Below are 21714 nucleotides of genomic sequence, written 5' to 3'. Positions count from 1 at the left end.
GTTGAAGCACACACTGCTGAATCCCCTCCCCAGAGCTTCTGATTCAGGGATTCTAGGGTAGAGCCTGATAATTTGTATTTCTAACAACTTCTTGGATGCTGCTGGTGATCTGAGGTCTATGTTTTAAAAACCCCACTTTGTAAACCACATGATTATACTACTGTGGAGTTGATGAAATGATGAGTGCCTACACAGCTAGCCTAGAGATCTGAGGATCCAGCTAAATGATCAGCTCTATCCAGGTGTGGACCTAGGTTTGGCACCAGCTGGTGGTGACCATCTCGTCCTGGGTAGACATGATGGGGGAAGTTCTGGGTCCTGGGACTTCCAGGACAGTGAGATGCCAGCTATCTCATGGAGTAAGCATTTATTTTGTTGTTCGGATCTGGGAAGACTGAGCCTCAGAGGCCCAGCTTCTGGCTCTCTGCTTCCCAACCACTGCCTGCTGCTTCCATGTCAGTCTGTCTTCTCTGTATTTCCTTCCCACCCCTAGAAGATGGAATCTTTGACTCAACCCTTCCTGAGAAGCTGGAGAGCCAGTTACGCTATATCAAAAATGGCATTGTTTAGGAATTTTAAAGCAACTGTACTCATCCAAACTCCTGCCTCACTGTCCTCTCTCTGCAGCTTTGAGTTTTTCCACCTTTGCTAATCAAAATGCTTCCTCACCTCGAAAGTTAGTGTAGATTCCATCTCCAAACACCTTGTCTGGTGCTCTCCAGAAGACATCATTTTTCCTTCCTCTGAAAGGATAGGGATATTATTTTATTCTCAAAACAACCTTGTAGTGTAGGTGTGATACTTGTTTACAGATGAGACAAGAAGGGTAACACATTTTCTACTTTGTAATAATTTGCTATAGTAAAATAACTTGTCTGATACAGCTGATAGGGCAAAATCTGGCTGTAGAGTAATTTTTGATATATTAATCTCTCATCATATATTAATGATGAATGTAGGCACACATTATTTCATCAACTCCACAGTAGTATAACCATGTGGTTTACAAAGTGGGATTCTCAAAATGTGGTCAAACCTAATCTCTGACAAATAAATGGCAAACCACTTCAGTATTCTTGCCTTAAGAGCCCCATGAACAGTATGAAAAGGCAAGAAGAGATGACACTGGAAGATGAACTGCCCAGGTCGGTAGATGCCCAGTATGCTACTGGAGGTCAGTGGAGAAATAACTCCAGAAAGAATGAAGAGGAAAGCCAAAGCAAAAACAATGCCCAGGTGTGGATGTGACTGGTGATGGAAGTATGGTCCAATGCTGTAAAGAACAATATTACATAGGAATCTGGAGTTCTAGGTCCATGAATCTAGGTTAATTGGAAGTGGTCAACCAGGAGATGGCAAAAGTGAATTTCGACATTTTAGGAATCAGAGAACTAAAACAGACGAGAATGGGCAAACTTAATTAAGATGACCATTATATCTACAACGGTGGGCAAGAATCCCTTAGAAGAAAGTGAATAGCCCTCATAGTCAACAAAAGAGTCTGAAATGTAGTTCTTAGGTGCAGTCTCAAAAATGAAAGAATGATCTCTATTTGTTTCCAAGGCAAACTATTCAATATCACAGTAATCCAAGTCTGTGCCTCAACCAGTAATGCCGAATAAGCTGAAGTTGAATGTTCTATGAAGACCTGTAAGACCTTCTAGAACTAACACCAGAAAAAGATGTCCTTTTCATCAAGGGACTGGAATGCAAAACTAGGAAGTCAAGAGATACCTGGAGTAACAGGCAAATTTGGCCTTGGAGTCAAAAATGAAGCAGGGCAAAGGCTAACAGAGTTTTGTCAAGAGAACACACTGGTCATAGCAAACACCCTCTTCCAGCAACACAAGAGAAGACTCTACACATGGACATTGCCAGATGGTCAATACCAAAATCAGACTGATTATATTCTTTGCAGCCAAATATGAAGCAGCTCTATATGGTCAGCAAAAACAAGACTGGAAATAGACTGTGGCTCAGATCATGAACTTCTTATTGCCAAATTCAGACTTAAATTGAAGAAAGTAGGGAAAACCACTAGACCATTCATTCAGTTCCATTCAGTCACTCAGCCATGTCCAACTCTTTGCAACCCCATGGACTGCAGCACGCCAGGCCTGTGTGTCCATCAGCAAGTCCAAGAGCTTACTCAAACTCATGTCCATTGAGTCGTTGATGCCATCCAACCATCTCATCCTCTGTCATCCCCTTCTCCTCCCACCTCCTCCCGCCTAGACCATTCAGGTATGACCTAAATCAAATCCCTTACAGTTATACAGTGGAAGTGACAAATAGATTCAAGGGATTGGATCTGATAGACAGAGTGCCTGAAGAACTATGGACAGAGGTTCATGACATTGTATAGGAAGCAGGGATCAAGACCATCCTGAGAAAAAGAAATGTGAAAGGGCAAAATGGTTGTCTGAGGATGCCTTACAAATAGCTGAGAAAAGAAGAGACGCTACAGGCAAAGGAGAAAAGGGAAGATATACCCATTTGAATGCAGAATTCCAAAGAATAGCACAGAGAGATAAGAAAGCCTTCCTCAGTGATCAATGCAAAGACATAGAGGAAAACAGTAGAATGGGAAAGAAGAGATCCCTTCAAGAAAATTAGAGATACCAAGGGAACATTACATGCAAAGATGAGCACAATAAAGGACAGAAATGGTATGGACCTAACAGAAGAGGTGGCAAGAATACACAGAACTACACAAAAAAAGATCATAATGACCCAGATAACCATGATGGTGTGATCTCTCACCTAGAGCCAGACATCCTGGAATGCAAAGTCAAGTGGGCCTTAGCTATGAACAAAGCTAGTGGAGGTGATGGAGTTCTATCAGAGCTTTTTAAAATTTTATTTTATTTTTTCTCTATATATTTAAAAAATTTTATTGAAGTATAGTTGATTTACAATGTTGTAATAATTTCTTCTGTAAAGCATAATGATTCAGTTATATACATATATATACAGACACTGTTTTAAAAGATGATGCTACTAAAGTGCTTTACTCAATATTTCGGCAAATTTGGAAAACCCAGCAGTGGCCACAGGACTGGAAAAGGTCAATCCTCATCCCAGTTCCCAAGAAGAGCAATAACTAAAAAATGTTCAAGCCACCAAACAAGACCATATCATCTCCCATGATTGTAAGTGATGCTCATAATCCTGCATACTAAACCGTAAACTGCATTACATGAACCGAGAACTTCCAGATGTCCAAGCTAAGTTTAGAAAAGGCAGAGAACCCGGATCAAATTGCCAACATTTGCTGGATCGTAGAGAAAGCAAGAGAATTCCTGAAAAACATCTAGTGTAGTTTCATTGACTGTGTGCTAAAGCCTTTGACTGTGTGGATCATTACTGTGGAAGACTCTTAAAGAGATTCCAAACCATCTTACGTGTCTCCTGGACAACCTGTGTGCCAGTCAAGAAGCAACAGTTAGAGCCTTATGTGAAACAACTGATTGGTTTAGGATCGAGAAAGGAGTACGACAAGGCTATTTATTGTCACCCTGTTTATTTAACATACTCAGAGCGCATCATGAGAAATGCCAGGCTAGATGAGTTACAAGATGGAATCAAGATTGCCTAGAGAAATATCAACAACCTCAGATATGCAGATGATACTACTCTAATGGCAGAAAGTGAAGAGGAACTAAAGAACCTCTTTTTGATGATGAAGGAGAATGAAAAAGCCAGCTTAAAACACTAAGATCATGGCATCTGGCCCTATCATTTCATGGGAAATAGAAGGGGAGAAGATGGAAGCAGTGACAGATTTCCTCTTCTTGGGCTCTAAAATCACTGTGCATGGTGACTGAAGCCATGAAATTAGAAAACGATTCCTTCTTGGCAGGAAAGCTATGACAAAACTAGACAGTATGTTAAAGCAAAGACATCACTTTGCCAGCAAAGGTCTGTATAGTCAAGGCTATGGTCCTTCCAGTAGTCACCTACAGTTATGAGAACTGGACCGTAAAGATGGCAGAGCACAAAAGAACTGATGCTTTTGAACTGCGGAGCTAGAGAAGACTCTTGAGAGTCCCTTGGACAGCAAGGAGTTCAAACCAGTCAATCTTAAAAGAAATCAACCCTGAATACTCATTGGAAAGACTGATGCTGAAGCTGAAGCTCCAACACTGTGGCCATGTGATGCGAACCGCCAACTCATTGGAAAAGACCTTATGCTGGGAAAGATAGAAGGCAGAAGGAGAAGAGAGCAACAAAGGATGAGATGGCTGGATGGCATCACGGATGCAGTGGACATGAACTTGGGCAAAGTCCAGGAAATGGTGAGGGACAGCGAGGCCTGGCATGTGACATTCCATGGGGTTGGAAAAGAGTTGGACAAAACTTGGCAACTGAGCAGCAACAAGGATCCCTGGTTCTCCTGGGAGCTTCTCACGGTCCCTGGGGAGTTTGCTTGATTGATCTCTTATGTTCCTCCATAGTTCTAATGTGCAGTCAGGGTAAGAGCAGCTAGATTCAGTCTTGGTTTCCATCCCTGGCTTATCATGAGAGTCAGCTTGAGAGCCTTTTAAAATTGTCCCATCTAAGAACCTAGAATTAGAATTCCTGAGGGAAACACCTAGGAATTTATTTTAAAAATAGATTCTGACTATCAGCTTGTTTGGGAAACAGCAGTCTTGGTTCTTCTGGATATTTATTCTAGCCTTTGTGGTCATCAAAGCAAGACAGAATTATCAGCACAGTTAAATGAGCTGTTTAGTATTTTAGGCCCTCACAAGTGAGATCAAATGTATTACTTAATTCACGCTTCCTGAAGCAAGGTGTAAAGTTGAGGAAAAAACTGAGGTATAAAGTTCATCAGAAATGCTTGGAATACCATGACTTCCCTGTGGACTGAGCTTGTCTGCACAGGCCTTTCCTATGACCTTGATCCGTACTCTTCAAGTGATGGCTTCAGCTTTTGGTATTGACCCATCCCACTCTTGCCCACATAATTTTTCATGTCTTTATAATTTTTATTCCAACTGCACGTTCAACAGACTGTATCCTGTGGAATCACTTGACATAAATTATGTATTTTCAAAGATTAAATAAAACCACAAATTAAAATGTCTTCATACGAGCTCAAGCGTTAAAGAAGGCTTTATGTGGGTGGAGGTGGGATGGGAGGAGCTAAGGAAGGGGAAGAGAGTTTGAGGTTAAAGGTTTATAAATGAAAAATATTCCCTCCCGTATCAGTAAACAAAGGATGATATAGCCATCAAGCCACTACAGCCTCCGAAGATGAGTTTTGAAGGAGCTCAGAGACTTCCCTGTGGCTCAGATGGTAAAGCATCTGCCTACAATGCGGGAAACCCAGATTCAATCCCTGGGTTGGGAAGATCCTCTGGAGAAGGCAATGGCAACCCACTCCAGTACTCCTGCCTGAAAATCCTATGGACAGAGGAGCGTGGTAGGCTATAGTCCATGGGGTCGCAGAGAGTCGGACACGACTAAGCGACTTCGCTTCACTTCACTTCAGAATAGAGACAAATGAGTTAGCTTGCCAGGCTACCAAGCCCTCAGCTACTGCAGCTGCCCCAGTGGTATGCCCTGAGGGGTCAAAGGATGGGAAAGAAAAGTATTCTGGCCCCAGATAGCTGAGTTGCATATCAAAGGAATGATTTCAATGAGCTGAGACTCTTGTGTCTTCCCATTCATGAAGTGAAGTGAAGTGAGGTCACTTAGTCGTGTCTGACTCTTTGTGACCCCATGGACTATAGCCTACCATGCTCCTCTGTCCATGGGACTCTCCAGGCAAGAGTACTGGAGTGGGTTGCCATTTCCTTCTCCAGAGGATCTTCCCAACCCAGGGATTGAACCTGGGTCTCCCGCATTGTAGGCAGACGCTTTACCATCTGAGCCACCAGGGAAGTCCTCTTCTCATTTAGAGAAGCACTAAATCTCCTTAACCTGAAATATCTGGTTTTCTTTAATTAACAGTAATCTTTTGATGTTCCTGCTATCTGCCCTTTGTTGCAAAAATCGTTACTCCTCCCTTATCTCTTTGAACTCAGAGCTATCTGAGAGGCTGCTTCCCAGGCTTGATGTCCTCAGAAAGTCTGCCAAATAAAACATAATTCTCAACTGTTTGATCATACATTTTTTTTTCAGCAAACAAGTCAAAATTAAAATTTAGCAATTGCTATGATATTATGAATAATTTCACATGCTGAAATATACTGCCCATTCAAATTGTGCATCGTGGGTTTAAATAGTCTTTCCACATGTAAACATTCTGATGACAATTTTGCCTGTTTCATAAGGCTTTGCCTGTCTTTCCATTATAAAAATGTGGTGCATCTTTCAGAACAAATGCCTGCTACCCAAAAGAAATACACATTTTTTAGATCCCCAAATTCAATATCTGAGAATGTTTCTCAGACACTGCAAAAGATAAAAAGAAAAATGCTTGAGTTTACTGTGGATGAGAAACAATCTTTTTCATAAGCTGGTGCAAATTACAGAACATGCTCCTTTAGTATTTGGCATTGCTACAGTATCATATAATTCCCTGACTTTGGTATTCAGTCTTTAATATCAAAACTATAAAAAGGGATGTGTAATAGGTATTCTTCACTTCACACAAGCACCTTTCTGTCTCCTCAAATGAGATAAGTGGTCTTAATACACTTTAATGCCGGAAGGAGAAGGTCTGTGTCATTCTAATATGCCTCAAACTTCTGGTCCTATTTTTATCCTTCTGCTGATTTCAGTGGCTGTGGAGAGCGGAATACCCACCCACAGCAGATGCAAACAAAGTCCAGCTGGCCTTGACGAATGTTCAGGCAGTCACCTCTCAGTCCTCCAAGCAGAATCCACATCTTATCAATCCCTTTTTGTAGGCTTTTCCTTAGCAGATGAATAATTTTTGCCCTTTTGTTTTAAATTCTACTGAAATTAAATCTCAGTGGGTGTGACAAACTCCCAGTAGTTTCTTTTCTTTTTCAGAGAAGGAAATATGAAGGGGAGGAGAGGGAAGGAGCTCTACGGAAGGTGTGTTTCATGCTTTGAAGTTTATTGGGCCCCAGGGCTCCTGGAGGACAGAGCTTGGGTGGAAGGCAGAGTTGCATGTCCTTTCCCTCTTCCCAGCTCCCAACAGTCACTGTGCAGGTTCTGCTGCAGGAGAACCCTTATTAGTCAGAAATCCTAGAGCCTTGGCCCATATGAATTCATTGCTAGTATTTTTAAATAGGGAGGTTCATCTAAAATTTCTAACCTCTGTTGAAAATTTAGGGAAAATTTTTTGAAAGGATTTTCAGTTTCCTTAAGATAAAAGAAACAAAGAGCTATTTTTCCACTGACAAATGGCTGGAGACCAAAAACAAAAAAAACCACTATTTTTTTTCTGCTTTCAAGTTCACCATAGTCCCCACTACTTCCGATGAACTCCCAGACCTGAGGCAAAGCAACAGTCATTGTAATCATGCTCACACTGTTGATCCCAGAGTAGGGTGAACTAGTTCTTGCACAAAAATGAGAAAAATTGGAAGAAAGAGTAGGAGGGCTATAAGTTTCAAGAAAAGTGAAAGAGAATATTTCTTTATGGAAGTGAAGCATATTCCTGTGTTTAAAATGCAATGTGTCTCTATCAAAAGAACTTTTTATTCTGAAAACACCATTATAACCCAGACTCAAGCCTGTGGACACATACACTCATTTGTGCCTTTTGGTGTAAGTGAACCTGAGACACCATCACATTTGCCTTCCTGAGTAACCAGCAGCTCAGGCCCCAGGCTGACTTACTAAACGTCATTCCCCCTATTTTCCTAGTTCTCTCTATCCCCATACAACCGGAAGCGGCATGTCTGTACACTAGTAGCTTGGCAGAAAAGAAGAGACACATAATATATCAAGTACACAGTGAGTTCTTTACTTCACTTAATTCTCTCAGCAATCCTTTGATTTAGGTGTCAGCCTCGTTTACAGATGAGAAAGCTGTGGCTCAGAGAAGTAAAGTAACTTGCCCAAGTTCACATAGCAAAGCTACTCAGGGGCAGGCCTGCCTCACTCTTTCTCCGAAGCATGGTGCTCCTGCTGCTCATCAAAAAACTTTCCCTGAATTCCTACTTAACACAAAGACGTTAGTGTTTATTGTGGATTGATGAGGAGCAGCCTGGCTTCCCAGGTGGCACAGTGATGAAGAACGTGCCTGTCAGTGCAGGAGATGCAAGAGACAAGTGTTTGATCCCTAGGTCAGAAAGATTCCCTGGAGCAGGAAATGGCAACCCACTCCTGTATTCTTGGCTGGGAAGTCCCATGGACAGAGGAGCCTGGCAGTCTACAGTCTATGGGGTCGCAACGAGTCAGACACTACTGAGCAACGGAGCACATACGGCATAAGAAGCAGCCATGGCAAGAATATTCTGTTTGTATGCTTATCAGGAGGTTTGTCTAATGATCTTTTCTTAGATTTTAATGGCAGAATAGGTTTGTATTTCTGAACAAAATAGAGAATGTACTTCTATTTATGCAGCCAAAAAAAAAAAAAAAAAAAGCCATGGTACTAGCTGTCCTTTTTGCCTTTATTTTCAAGAACCTCCAAGGGAGGTGTATGGCCCCAATGCATCTTATGGTAAAATGAATCGCCCCCTTTCTCCCTGTAATTCTGAATCTGTCTTTCTGATGCCATTAATGTGCTTTGATTTGTTAGTATTTCTACTGTACACGTTGTATCTGATAGTAAACTTCCTCAGATCCTTTTTAAGGAAGACAAATGTATAAGTTCTAAATAAGAATCTTAAAGTTCAACTTATCCCTATATAAGTAATCTCTAAAGTCAATTTAAATAAGACACTGGATTTACAGAAGGGGCCCTTTGGGGAATAGCCCTAAAGCTTTTGTTTTATGGCTTAAGAGAATCAAAATTAAGATGGTTGGTGAGCTCTGGCCTGATTTGGTTGTTATCTTGCCTTCTGCATGGGTTGTCTCAGTCTTTGCCACAAGCATATCAAGGACTGTTCTTATACCTTACAAGAAATGCAAGGATCAGAGAAGTCAAGAATCCAGCTCAAGAATCTCATTGCTGGTAGGTTTGATCTTGAATAAAGACTAATTTCTTGACCAAACAAAACCACTACTAGGCCCATGAAAGACGTGAGATAAATTGCTAAATGGCTACATGAAGGAGTGACCATAATTAATGTGATTACTCCATGAGGACTTTTTAGGAAAGGAACGTCTTGTTCATCATCACGCTATTATAATTTTTATGATGAGAAATATAATGTCTAGAAAGGCCATGAATCTTAGATATCATATAAACTTCAGGGAGACCCAGGTTCAATCCCTGGGTCCAGAAGATCTCTTGGAGAAGGAAATGGCAACCTACTCCAGTATCCTTGCCTGGAACATCCCATGAATGGAGGAGCCTGGTAGGCTACAGTCCGTGGGGTCACAAAGAGTCAGACATGACTGAGTGACTTCACTTTCACTTCACTTTCACTTTCAGCTACCTAATTTTAGAGTATCAGAAATCATGTGCAGAACAAGGTCATTATTTCTACTTATAAAAAGATTATGACTTGGTGTCTGTGTCCCTACCTGTAAAATGGAGGAGGATGCTCTGTTCCAAACTTCTTCACAGGCCTGTGATGTTAACTGATGTCAGTTCTGCTATCCCTTTTCCCCTCTCTCTTTCCCAGAGGGCAAGTGTTAGCCATCAGGTTAATCAAATCTTTCTCTGTCCCAAAGAGATGGTGAACGATTATCCTGTTTTATTCAAACTCTACTATTGGCATGGATTTTGCTCCACAAAATATTTTAAAGCTGAACTCAAATACCATTGATTTTCATTACTCATAATAGTTATGTTCTGTAAAGTTGTCATGAATACTGAATGAGTAAAGACTGAGTCTGTGCTCCTAAGGGAAATATAGGGTTAGGTTCCTCATTATGTGTGGTCACATTTTTGTCAACTGATCAATATATAGTCTTGTTTTATATGTGTTTCTGTCTAAAGATGCCTTGTGTAATATGCATTCTTCATTCATTAACTTTGCACTCACAGTCGTAGCACTATAGCTCATGCCTGAACAAAGCTTATCTAAGACAAGTGTTTTCTCTGTAAAGCTCGTCACAGTCTCCTTGCACTTAGGAACACTAGACAACACCTCAGCACTATGCTTGGGGGTCATTTCAAACAGAGATGTCAATAAAAAACACAAAATGCTAACCCGCATGGCACTAAATTGCCTGTTGAAAGGACATTTGTTCACAGTATGAGACCTCAAATACAAAGACAGAGCCCTGCCTCGCTCAGCCTTACTTGGAGCAGGTGTGCTGGCCGGTTCAGATTTGTGCCATTCTGCCCATGTGTGCAGACAACTGCTAAAGCACCATGAAGATTGATTTTGGGAAAAATTTAGGGACTTTAAATCTTTCCTTCTTATAAGTTGAACATTTTTATAGTTTTTAACTTATATTTTACTTAATTGTAGTTTTTAGTGAGTAATTTTTTATGTAATAAAGTTTATCTTTTTCCTTATTGCTTCAGACTTTGACTCAGAGTTAGCAAACCTTCTCTACCCCCAAGTAATAGAAGAATTACTCATATTTCCTTCTAGTATTTGTGTTCTTTACTTTTTTTACAGTTAAATGTCTACCTTATTTGGAGTTTATGCTGGTATGTGGTATTTGGAATGAGTACAATTTTAACTTTATCCATATTGCTCTGCCATTATCTCAAAATGTTTATTTAAAAGCTCATCTTTTTGCTTGCTGATTTAATACTACTGTCCTTATTGTATCATAAATATCCATGTATAATTTGGTATATTCATGTGCCAGTTTCAAATTATGTTAAATATAGAGGCTTTTGAAGATGTTTTAATATCTGTTAGGCCTGGCAGCCCCTCTCTCCCTGGCCCCATCTTCTTGGAATTTTTTTTCCAGAATTTTCTTGGGTATTCTTTCTCATTTGTTCTCTATGAATTTGTCTTTTCAAGTCAATTTACATATCAAATGTCAAGAGGTTTTCATTTGATTCTTTATTACTTCTTCCCTGGGTATGTGGACATTTCTAAAGAGATTTCCCTCCCAAGTCAATAGAAGTGATAGAACTGTTTCATTTAACGCAAAAGCAGAGGCAGGGTTCTATGAGGCTCGCACTTGCTAAGGAGTGAGTCGGGTTACTTGCACCCTCTCCTTTCCCCTGAGCTAATGATCAGCCAGGTCCCCACCCCTGCCACTATCTCTGCATGTTTGGTCAGGTGTTTTCATCTTCCTCCTCTCATTTTTCTTTTCTTCAGCCTTTTGGCCATAAAACTCTGTACATTCTTAGGATTAGCTGTCATCATCAGAGCTCCTAAATTATTCCCTGAGGGACCAGATACAATTAATGTTAATATGGTTAATACGATTAATACAATTAATACGGTTAAATAGAAGCTTTTGATGGAATCTCACCATGCCTCTGCATCCAGCCAAAGGAGTGCAGGTGACCCAAGAGACCCAGCTGAGAAACCATCATTAGAATTCTAAGTGAGTTTAGTTAGATCACAAAGTAAATATACAAACTCAGTCATTTCCATGTAGAAGCAATTAAGAAAATACAATGGAAATGGAAATTCTATCACTGTGGCAAAAGTACATATAGGTGTAAAATGCCTAGGGAGTAACTCGACAAGACTATAGAACTTAAGGAAAAACATTACAGAACTCCACAGAAAGACCTAAAGATTAATTTTGAGTTAGTAGGCCATACAGTGCTTGTAGTTAGAATAGCCCTGGGTGACCCAGAGGGCTCAAGTGTCCCACATTTATGTGCTCAGTTGTTTCTTTGACAGTCGAATGACATGACTCTATTCCATCTATTGCAACAAGTCTAACGGGTTCTTGAAAATCTCCAAGCATTTCCAGAGATGATTGAGGGGCTTCTGTTCCTCTTGATCAACATCAACTACAAATATTTCTGTTCTCCTATTACTTGATTATTCATTTATTCATTCATTTATTTCTTTATTCACAGCACATTTGTTGCGTGCTTACCGGGTCCTGAGCACTCCGAAGATGCCTGCCAATCATTGCTTATGGTCCTTGTGGCTCCTATCTCCATTTCCAGTCACTCTTGTCTTAAGACATTGTCTCTTTCATTGCCCAGCTGAGCATTGCCAACACAAGGCTGTTTTGTGCAAGACTTTCTGAGGTTTTTGAGGATCCTAGTGGTGGATAACTGTTGTGTGAGAGAGAGGGAGGACAGATGTGGTGTCTAAGGTCAAATAGCATAAAACAAGAAGCAATGAAAAATTAAATATTACACATATTAAAGTTTGTGGGGAATTTCTCACTCTATCCTTTATTCTTGTGTCTTACCTGCTGCTGTCTTTTGGAATTGCCTATTCTGCCTCACAGGGCTTCCCTGGTGGCTCAGAGGTTAAAGCGTCTACTTGCAATGTGGGAGACTCAGGTTCAATCCCTGGGTTGGGAAGATCCCCTGGAGAAGGAAATGGCAACCCACTCCAGTATTCCTGCCTGGAGAATCCCATGGAGAGAGGAGCCTGGTAGGCTACAGTCCACGGGGTCGCAAAGAGTTGGACATGACTGAGCGACTTCACTTTCATTCTGCCTCACAGTATCTCTTGTTTGTTATCTCCTCTTAATCCCTCTTTTCTAGACTTTGGGAACTCAAACCTCCTCTTATGTTATCAAAGTCAAAAGTTAAAGTTAGTTGCACAGTCATGTAGCCTGCTCGGCTCCTCTGTCCATGGAATTCTCTAGTCAAGAGTACTGGAGTGGGTTGCCATTTCCTTCTCCAGGGGATCTTCCCAACCCAGGGGTTGAACCTGGGTCTCCTGCATTGCAGGCAGATTCTTTACCAACTGAAGCACTAGGGAAGCCCCCTCTTATATTATAATGGAGAGCAATTTAACTCTCTCTCTCTCCCGCTCTTACTCAGCTAGATCACACTGGGGTTGGGTTAGCCAAAGAAGTCATTGAGCTATTGTTCCCCCACCCCCGACCCCACCCCACAAAACAAGAGCTCTTCTCTTCCTATAAAAGGGATTCTTCTGATCTCCAGAGCTACAATCTTTTAAAAATTTAATTCCCTCAGCACATTGGATTTTGCTGAAATCAAGTCTCTCCCAGATTAATAAACAAATAGAAAATAATTTTAACTATAATCCCAATGATTTTTTTTCTGAAATTTAATAAAGTTATCTTAAAGTTAATTTGGGGGGAGAATAAGCTCAACGAACAACATCCATCCATGTGTATTCATTCATGCCCAACTCATTGCAGCCCCATGAAATGGAGCCCACCAGGCTCCTCTGTCCATGGAATTCTCCCGGCAAAAATACTGCAGTGGGTTGCCATTTCCTACTCCAGGGGATCTTGTTGACCCAGGGATCGAACCTGGGTCTCTAAAAGGGGAAGTAATGCAGAACTAGTTCTACTAAGAATTTGAGTTAAACAACACATATTGTTTAATGGGAGAATGAGCAGACAGAGAAGTAAAACATAACACAAAGTTAGAAACAGATCTAAATGAAATTTTTAAAAAATAGAAGAAAATATAGGCAACTACTTATAACTTTTTATGTAATCCTTAATTAAGTAAGGAAGGCCTTTCTAACCATGGTTGTGTGTGTGTGTGTGTGTGTGCATCATTCTTACAAAAAAAATAAGAAAAAAAAAACAGCTTGCTTCACAACATGAATGAACCTTAAAAACACTATGCTAATTGAAAGAGCCAGGCACAAAAGGCCATATATTCTGTGTGAAAGTTACAGAATTAGCAAACCCATAGTGCAGTAGGTTAGTGGTTGCCAGGGACTGGAAAGAGAGGATGTTAGGAAATAAATGCTAGTAAACATGGGAATTTCTTTTTAGAGTGATGAAAATGTTCTGGAATTAGGTATTGGTGATGGTTGCACAACTTTTAATATGCTGGTAACCACTAAATTGTCTACTTCCTAGGCTGAATTTTACGATACATTAATTATACTTGAAAAAAATTTAAGGATAGATCATTTCTACTTGGGGTATCATAAGAAAGAAAAAAAAAATAGCATACCAGTAGAAAATGGTTAAGGAATGTCTTTATAAAAACATTCAGTGGCATTTGTTAGTGGTGGCAAGACATACTTTATTCAAGACCATATGAATGGATGTAGGGACCATAGCAATGGGATTTTACAGTAAGGGTGAGAGACTGGGCTCCACCCTGAATAAAGCACAGTCAAGTAGGAATAGATAGCCAAGGAGCAGAATGGGAGTCAGTGGGTGGAAAATTACTAAGAGGAAGCACCAGGGTAAGGGGTTTGGCTAAACTGACCTAACAAGGTTATGCTGAAGGTAAGATGGTAGAGTAAATCTGATCAAATGTTGAGGGTTTATGGTGCTAAACTGATTTAGCAGGGTTTTTGCTAAAAACCAGTGTTACCAAATTCAGGTTTGGCTGCTCACCACTCAAAAGCCAATAATTCGAGAGGCAAGTGTCAGTAGAAAGCAAAGATGCTTTAATCAGAAAATCCGGCAGCCTCAGGGAGGAGGTGGACTCATGTCCAGAGACCAACTCCAAGGATTCTGCTCAGCCATGACAGTTTTTAAAGGGAAAAATGGGGAAAAGAATCTCAGAATTGTCGAGGCAGGAGGTTGGGTTCTGCATCATCTCTACTGAGTGCAGACTGGCTGACTCTCTCTCTCCAGATATTACCTTGCCCCCTTGATCTGCCTACAGGATTCCTTAGGGGGCCGTTGTGGGGTAGAGAGCTAACCATTCTTTAACTAGTTAACTCTTCATTCTTCTTTTCATCTTGGAGAAGAATTCGCAGGTTAGGCAAGGCATGGTGTGCATTCAGGAGAGCGTAAGTCAGGAGTTAGGTTAAATTGCCTAAGGATCTTATTCCTACATTAGGTTCTTTAAAGTTTAAAAAGGGAGGAGAAATGGGCAAACAGGAAAGGGGCAAAAGAGCTGCCTTCACTTGATTTTACAAGAAAGTGCACAGATAGGTCCACAGGAGAAGGTTCAGCCCCTAACTAGAGAATCTTTGCCAAATGTGAATTTACAGTTTTTGAAAAGATTAATAAACCTGTAAAATACAAAAGCAATGAGATGAAATATATGCCTATTTACTTGGCAATGATGGTAGGAAAATACAAGCTTCTTTCATTGAGTAGGTTGCAGTCTAATGGAGATTTTCATAATATGGTGTTGGTGAAGGGCATCTCAGCAATATATTTCAAAAGGCTTAGATTGTGTCCTAGTGATTCTGTTTTTAGGAATTTATCTTGAAAAAATACTGTGTGCCATTTAGAATAAAGTTGTAAAATGTAAATTCCCTGATGGTCCAGTGCTTAGAACTCCACGCTTTCACTGCTGAGAGCCTTGAGTTCAAACCCTGGCCAGGGAACTAATATCCCATAAGCCAAGAGGTATGGCCAAAAGAAAAAAAAATGTAATAAAGTGTAATAACAACAGAGGAAGATGTTTCTACTGCTAGGGAGAAAAATTAGAATGTATAGCAAAAGAGACCAATAGAAGTGCACACAGGAAAAGCTGAAGAGATAGATAATTTGTAATTTCTTGTACATTCTTAACTATATTTTGTTTAGCTCTATTTTTCAGATATTCTACACTAGAGGTATCTTTGGTAATCAGAAAATAATAGAAAAGTTGTTTGATATAATACAATTTGAAATTGGTGAAGCTTTGGGGGAGTGTTTTGTTTGGTGAGCAGGACTTATTGTTGCAAAAATGAGATTACAAGTTCCTTGTTTCTCCCGTTTCAAAACTAGAGATGCAGGAAAGATGTTTGGGAAGTCCTCAAAATCCCAAGGCCGGATTCTCACCCTCTAGTTGCCCATATGAGTGATGCGTAGTTTCAAAATCTAATTGATTGACTGATAGTTTTATAACATAGACTATATTGTGGTATATTCACTCCAAGAATTTTTCTCTTCAAATAAGGTATTTTGGGCTTTAACACCAGAGTCATATTGAGTGGAGTTCTTGCTGATTATTGACTTGAATTCTGTTTCCCAGATGTAATGATTTTCTTCTCCCAATTTCCTAGACAGAATCATGAATAAACTGGAGGACAAGCAGGACCAGATGATACCATGAAGAGAAGTTTACAGGCCCTCTATTGCCAACTGTTAAGTAAGTCAATGTCACTTTTCTTCTGGCCTAGAATAGACCAATGTTATTATTTCACTGGTGCCAGAAGCTTACACACCTTCTGGAGGAAGACCAGTGTTTGGCTGGTGAAGGAGAACAGTACATTTTCCCTCTGCTTCATCTAGGTACTTGAGTATCAAGCATTAAGTCATTCTGTTGCCTCAGGCATCAATTACTGTACATAATTATTGTAGACTTTTATATGATTATTCTAAACTGGTGTGTTAAGCACAGTCAATTTGAAAATGAGTATCAAAAGCATTAAAACTCTTGGTTATGTGGCAGAATTTAAAGGGGTTCTGGTATGATCCACTCTGGACTCCTCATGAAGAGGGAATGGCAGGCTGTTAGGATTTAGTTACATAGAACCTATTACCACTCAGTGACTGTACAGCCTTACTTGGAATAGTTTTGCATAGTTCCATGTGTTCTTCAACAATGAATGGTGAAACGTAATCTGTTTAGGTTTTGTGGTAGGATGGCAAGTGTTCAATCGTGATTTTCTTGGCACATTGCTCATGTGTTTTGTGGATTGTACCATAAAGTGCCAGTTGTCACATAGGGACTGTGTAATCGTTGGTTCTGGATTGTTACTAAATGAATGTAAAATCTAACACCAGCTGGTGGGTTTGATGTTCAGATTGACACATTTGGGACAATAGACATTACCCACTCCAGGTCAAACCAAAGCCATTGAACTGGGAAAACTTGAAATTCATTGTGCTTATCTGTTTCTTGCTAAGGTAAATAGAGGACGTGTCTTTCCTAGGCTGAGTGCTCCTTGTTAACTTTTGCCAAGAAAATAACATGAAAAGAGATTGAGTTGCAATCACCAGTCAGCCCTTAGGATTCAGCAGTCCAGATTATGTTGTATCCCCAGTGCAAAGCACTTAATCTACAGACAGCATTCTGACTGGGTGTTTTACCTGACTCATTTTTGCTATTAAATTCTAATCCTTGAAACACAGATCACTTCAGCCTGATTTCAGCCTGGTGGGATGTCACCAAGAGTTATAGGGACTCTCTCATGTTTTTCCCCATGTATTTTATAGGGTTTGTTGCTTTTTTTTTTTAATGATAAGCTTGCTTGTTAGAGAAAGGACTTTATGGATTGAATTAGCAGTGTCATCAAGGAATGATTAATTCTGCCATGATGAGAGAGGGAATATTTGAACGATAAATAGGATTACACACACACTCAAGAAGGCGAGGCAGTTTTTTATAGGCAAGAGAAGCCAGAAATGAAAAAGAGCATAGTTGATTTAGAAGGCAGCAGAAGCTTTGTTGAATTCACCTGTGCTGATTGGATGCCCCAAAGTTTGCACAGTATTATAAGGTCATGATTATACAGTGGAGGTGGTGAATAGATTCAAGGGATTAGACCTGCTAGATAGAATGCCTCAAGAACTATGGACAGAGGTTCGTAACACTGTACAGGAGGCAGTGACCAAAACCATTCCAGAGAAAAAGAAATGCAAGAAGACAAAGTGGTTATCTAAAGAGGCTTTACAAATGACTGAGGAAAGAAGAGAAGTGAAAGGCAAGGGAGAAAGGCAGAGACATACACAATTGAAAGCAGAGTACAGAGAATAGCAAGGAGAGATAAGAAGGCTTTCTTAAATGAACAATACCAAGAAATAGAGGAAAACAGTAGAATGGGAAAGACTAGATATCTATTCAAGAAAATTGGAGATATCAAGGGAACATTTTATGTAAGAATGGGCATGACAAAGAACAGAACCAATAAGAACCTTACAGAAGCAGAAGAGATTAAGAAGAGGTGGCAAGAATACACAGAAGACCTATACAAAAAATGACTTAATGACCTGGATAACCATGACTTAACTTCCATGTACGTCATATATAAAATGGGATATGACCACCCACTACAAAAGATGGTATTCAGTGAGGTAATATGGCATATAGAAGACCTACAATAAATGCCTGTTCCCTTATTGGGCCATCCTGTCTGCATGAAAAGGATACAGCCTCCCTAGGAGCTCTACTGTAACTAACATTTGCATGGGACTTTTTGGTTCACAAAAATGTTTGCAGGATTTAATCCTTACAAACATTATATGGCAAGTGGAACATTGACTATCATTGATCTCATTCTACAGAAGAGAGAGTTGACATGATCAAGGCTGCCTTTCCCAGGTCATGTCACATTTTTTTTTTTTTTGAAGTAACATGGAAAATAAGGAACATCATCAGAACATTTAAGAATGTGACATTACTGGGGAGGCGCTGAGTTCTAAAATGACAGATTTGGTCTTTGCCTGGGTGCTGTGTCCTAGAGATTTACTTCATTTTTAAGACCATGACAATCCTTTTGAGCTTATGAAAGTAAGTTTTTATATCTGTTCAAATCAAAGTCATTTGGATACTTACTCAGAGTTAAGGAGTAATGATATTTAGTAAGTTAAGCATTTGCTCTACACCCAGGAATCTGTATTTCTTAAATCATACTCTGTATTATTGGTACATCTTGCTTATTCTTGCATCCTCTGAATATACTAACTGTGCTGACCATACAAAAAGTAATCCTTTGCTCAACCCAGAGAACTGTCCACAGGGCCCTATTACTCAAATGGTAGAAGATAAAGAGAATTCCTATAGTAGATCTGGGTTCCTAATCTGTAGAATTTAGAAGGTAAGAAGTATCAACTTTTCTGCCTTCTACCTGGACCATGGAGATTGCATCTGTCTCGGACTCAAATTATGCACACAGACATACACACCCCAAAATCTGTATTACTCAACTCTCTAGGCTCCTTGAGGCAAAATAAGAAGCTGCTTGAGAACAGAGTTCATTTCTGTTGGGATGATCTGCCTCTCGTCTGATCTCTGGAACTGGGCAGAAAGCCCTAAATATACTTTACAATGAGCAAACTGTCTTTTGTGTTTTTCAGTGCTAACTAGAGACTTTTGCCAACCAGCTACCCAGTGACTTTATATACTTCTTAATGACATCACCATCTCGATACACATGAGTTTGGGTAAACTCCAGGAGTTGGTGATGGACAGGGAGGCTTGCATGCTGCAGTTCATGGGGTTGCAAACAGTCAGACACAACTGAGTGACTGAACTGAACTGAATAATCACTTAACGATCGTCCCTCTAATCAATTCTTCAACTAAAAATATCCAGATAATAATATCTTCCAAAGGGAGTTAACATTCTCCCTCTCTTTTCCCTTTTATCCCATAGTATACCCAGAGCCCCACCATGGTACCTACTAGGCCAGTTGCTCTAATGTGATCTGTGATCTGAAGCTCCCCCATGCTCATTAAGAAAGAAAACAATCTGACTAAATTAACTAATGCCAAGGTGTGCTTCATTGGCTAAGGAGAGTTGGGAGCTTCTCCATAACCTTCAGGGATATTTGCATTAATAAAGAAATTAATTTTACCTTCTTAAGGCAAATGCTGTCAGTGTTGTGGGTTTTTTTTAATGTTTATTTATTTTTGGCTGCACTGGGTCCTTGTTGCTGTGTGAGGGCTTCCTCTAGTTGTGGTGAGTAGAGGCTACTCTCAAGCTGCAGAGCACGGGCTCTAGGGTGTGTGGGCTTCAGTGGTTGTGGCTCACAGGCTTAGTTGCTCCGTGGCATGTAGAATCTTCCCAGAGCAGGGATTGAACTCAAGTCCCCAGCTTTGGTAGGTGGATTCTTAACCACTGGACCACCAGGGAAATCCTCAGTGTCATTTTAAACCATACTGAGTATAGCAGTTTAAACAGGTAAGTTTGCCAGGGCCTGTCCATTCATTTGGATCTCTTTGAGTCAAAGGTCTTGAATTTTCCCATTATTTCTCTTTCTGGCTTATCCCTTGCCTCTTTGGCCAACTAAAAGCAGAAATGATCTGCTTATGCCTTATCATCACCATCCTTCTGGATTTCCAGTGCTGAATACCTGAAGTTATGCATTTGGATATCAGTTCCCACAGACTCTTAACTTGTTGTGAATCCATTTCTCTGCATCTGCATTGTCTCTGCTTAAAGAAGGGCTTCCTAAGGTCTTATCTGAGCCCTTTTAATAGTCTCCTTTCCTACTTCCCTTATCTAAGGCCTCCTCCTTCTAATCCACCTTCACATTGCCACCAAACAGCAGCTTGTCCACTGCTGATGATCTTTCGATGGCTTTGCATTACCAGGAACAGCAGTTCTCATAGTGTGGTCCAGGAAGCTCTGGAGACCCCTGAGACCTTTCCAGGAAGTCTGTGAGGCTCTCCTTTTCCAACTATATTATCTTTATGAAGCCAGATTTTCTTTATATTCTTCAGCTATACTGCAAGAGATTCAATGCAGAAGCTGATGTGAGAGCCAGCTAGCTGTGTTTCATAAGCCTGATCTTAAGGAGATTTACAAAAATATAAAACAATGGTACAAACCTAGACAGCATATTAAAAAGCAGAGACATTACTTTGTCAACAAAGGTCCATCTAGTCAAGGCTATGGTTTTTCCAGTAGTCATGTATGGACATGAGAGTTGGACTATAAAGAAAGCTGAGTGCAGAAGAATTGATGCTTTTCAACTGTGGTGTTGGAGAAGACTCTTGAGAGTCCCTTGGACTGCAAGGAAATCCAACCAGTCCATCCTAAAGGAGGTTAGTCCTGGGTGTTCATTGGAGGGACTGATGTTGAAGCTGAAACTCCAATACTTTGGCCACCTGATGCAGAGAGCTGACTCATTTGAAAAGACCCTGATGCTGGGAAAGATTGAGAGCAGGAGGAGAAGGGGACAGCAGAGAATGAGATGGTTGGATGGCATCACTGACACAATGGGCATGGGTGTGGGTGGACTCCGGGAGTTGGTGATGGACAGGGAGGCCTGGCGTGCTGCAGTTCATGGGGTCACAAAGAGTTGGACATGACTGAGTGACTGAACTGAACTGAACTGAATCCTAGTCATAATTTTTTTGTTTTAGAAAATATGGTTGTATTTTAGTTAAAATGTTATATATTAACATGTAGTGAGTTTATTGTTATTTTAATGGGTTAATATTTTTTGTTTCTCAGTTCTAATAGCTGGTAAAGAATCTGCCTGCAATGCAGAAGACCCCAGTTCAATTCCTGAGTCAGGAAGATCCCCTGGAGAAAGGATAGGCTACCCACTCTAGTATTCATGGGCTTCCCTGGTGGCTCAGATGGTAAAGAATACACCTGCAATGTAGGAGACGTGGGTTCAATCCCTGGGTTGGGAAGATCCCCTGGAGAAGGGAAAGGCTACCCACTCCAGTATTCTTGGCTGGAGAATCCCCGTGAACAAAGGAGCCTGGCAGGCTACAGTCCATGGGGTCACAAAGAGTCAGACATGACTGAGCAACTAAGCACAGTACAGCACATAGTAAATATTAGTAGATATAACCCATATAAACAAAGCTTCACTTTTAAGAGTATAAAGAGGTCATGAAACCAAAATGTTTGAGGATCACTGAGGGATTAAGCCTAAATTTCTTAGGTTAGCATTGAAGACTGGTTAATACTCTGGTCCCAGATTGCCTTCTTCTTCCACCTCATCTCTCACTGATTCTGTCCATGTACATAGGCGTGTGCACATGCACACACATACACACTATTCC

General features: G+C 40.4%; 1 protein-coding gene and 1 non-coding gene across 5 annotated transcripts in view; one reads left to right on the top strand and one right to left on the bottom strand.

The window, feature by feature from the left end:
* The window catches only part of TMEM108 (transmembrane protein 108), a 420950-nt gene that overhangs the window by 204046 nt on the left and 195190 nt on the right, over positions 1 to 21714 (top strand). For 2 of the 4 annotated variants that reach the window (XM_069565912.1, XM_069565934.1), the window contains one exon: positions 16032 to 16117. In XM_069565912.1, the coding sequence (XP_069422013.1) occupies positions 16078 to 16117 (40 nt within the window). In that variant the 5' untranslated portion in view covers positions 16032 to 16077. The remainder of the gene's footprint in view (positions 1 to 16031; positions 16118 to 21714) is intronic. The other 2 variants (XM_069565916.1, XM_069565924.1) reach the window with 1 other exon arrangement.
* Positions 5817 to 5888, bottom strand: TRNAC-ACA (transfer RNA cysteine (anticodon ACA)). The gene has a single exon. It is a non-coding gene; the product is annotated as a tRNA-Cys (tRNA).

The sequence above is a fragment of the Ovis canadensis genome, chromosome 1, assembly GCF_042477335.2.
Source record: "Ovis canadensis isolate MfBH-ARS-UI-01 breed Bighorn chromosome 1, ARS-UI_OviCan_v2, whole genome shotgun sequence".
Lineage (NCBI taxonomy): Eukaryota > Metazoa > Chordata > Mammalia > Artiodactyla > Bovidae > Ovis > Ovis canadensis.
Note: the sequence above shows the minus strand (reverse complement) of the source record. Positions and strands in the feature narration are given on the sequence as shown.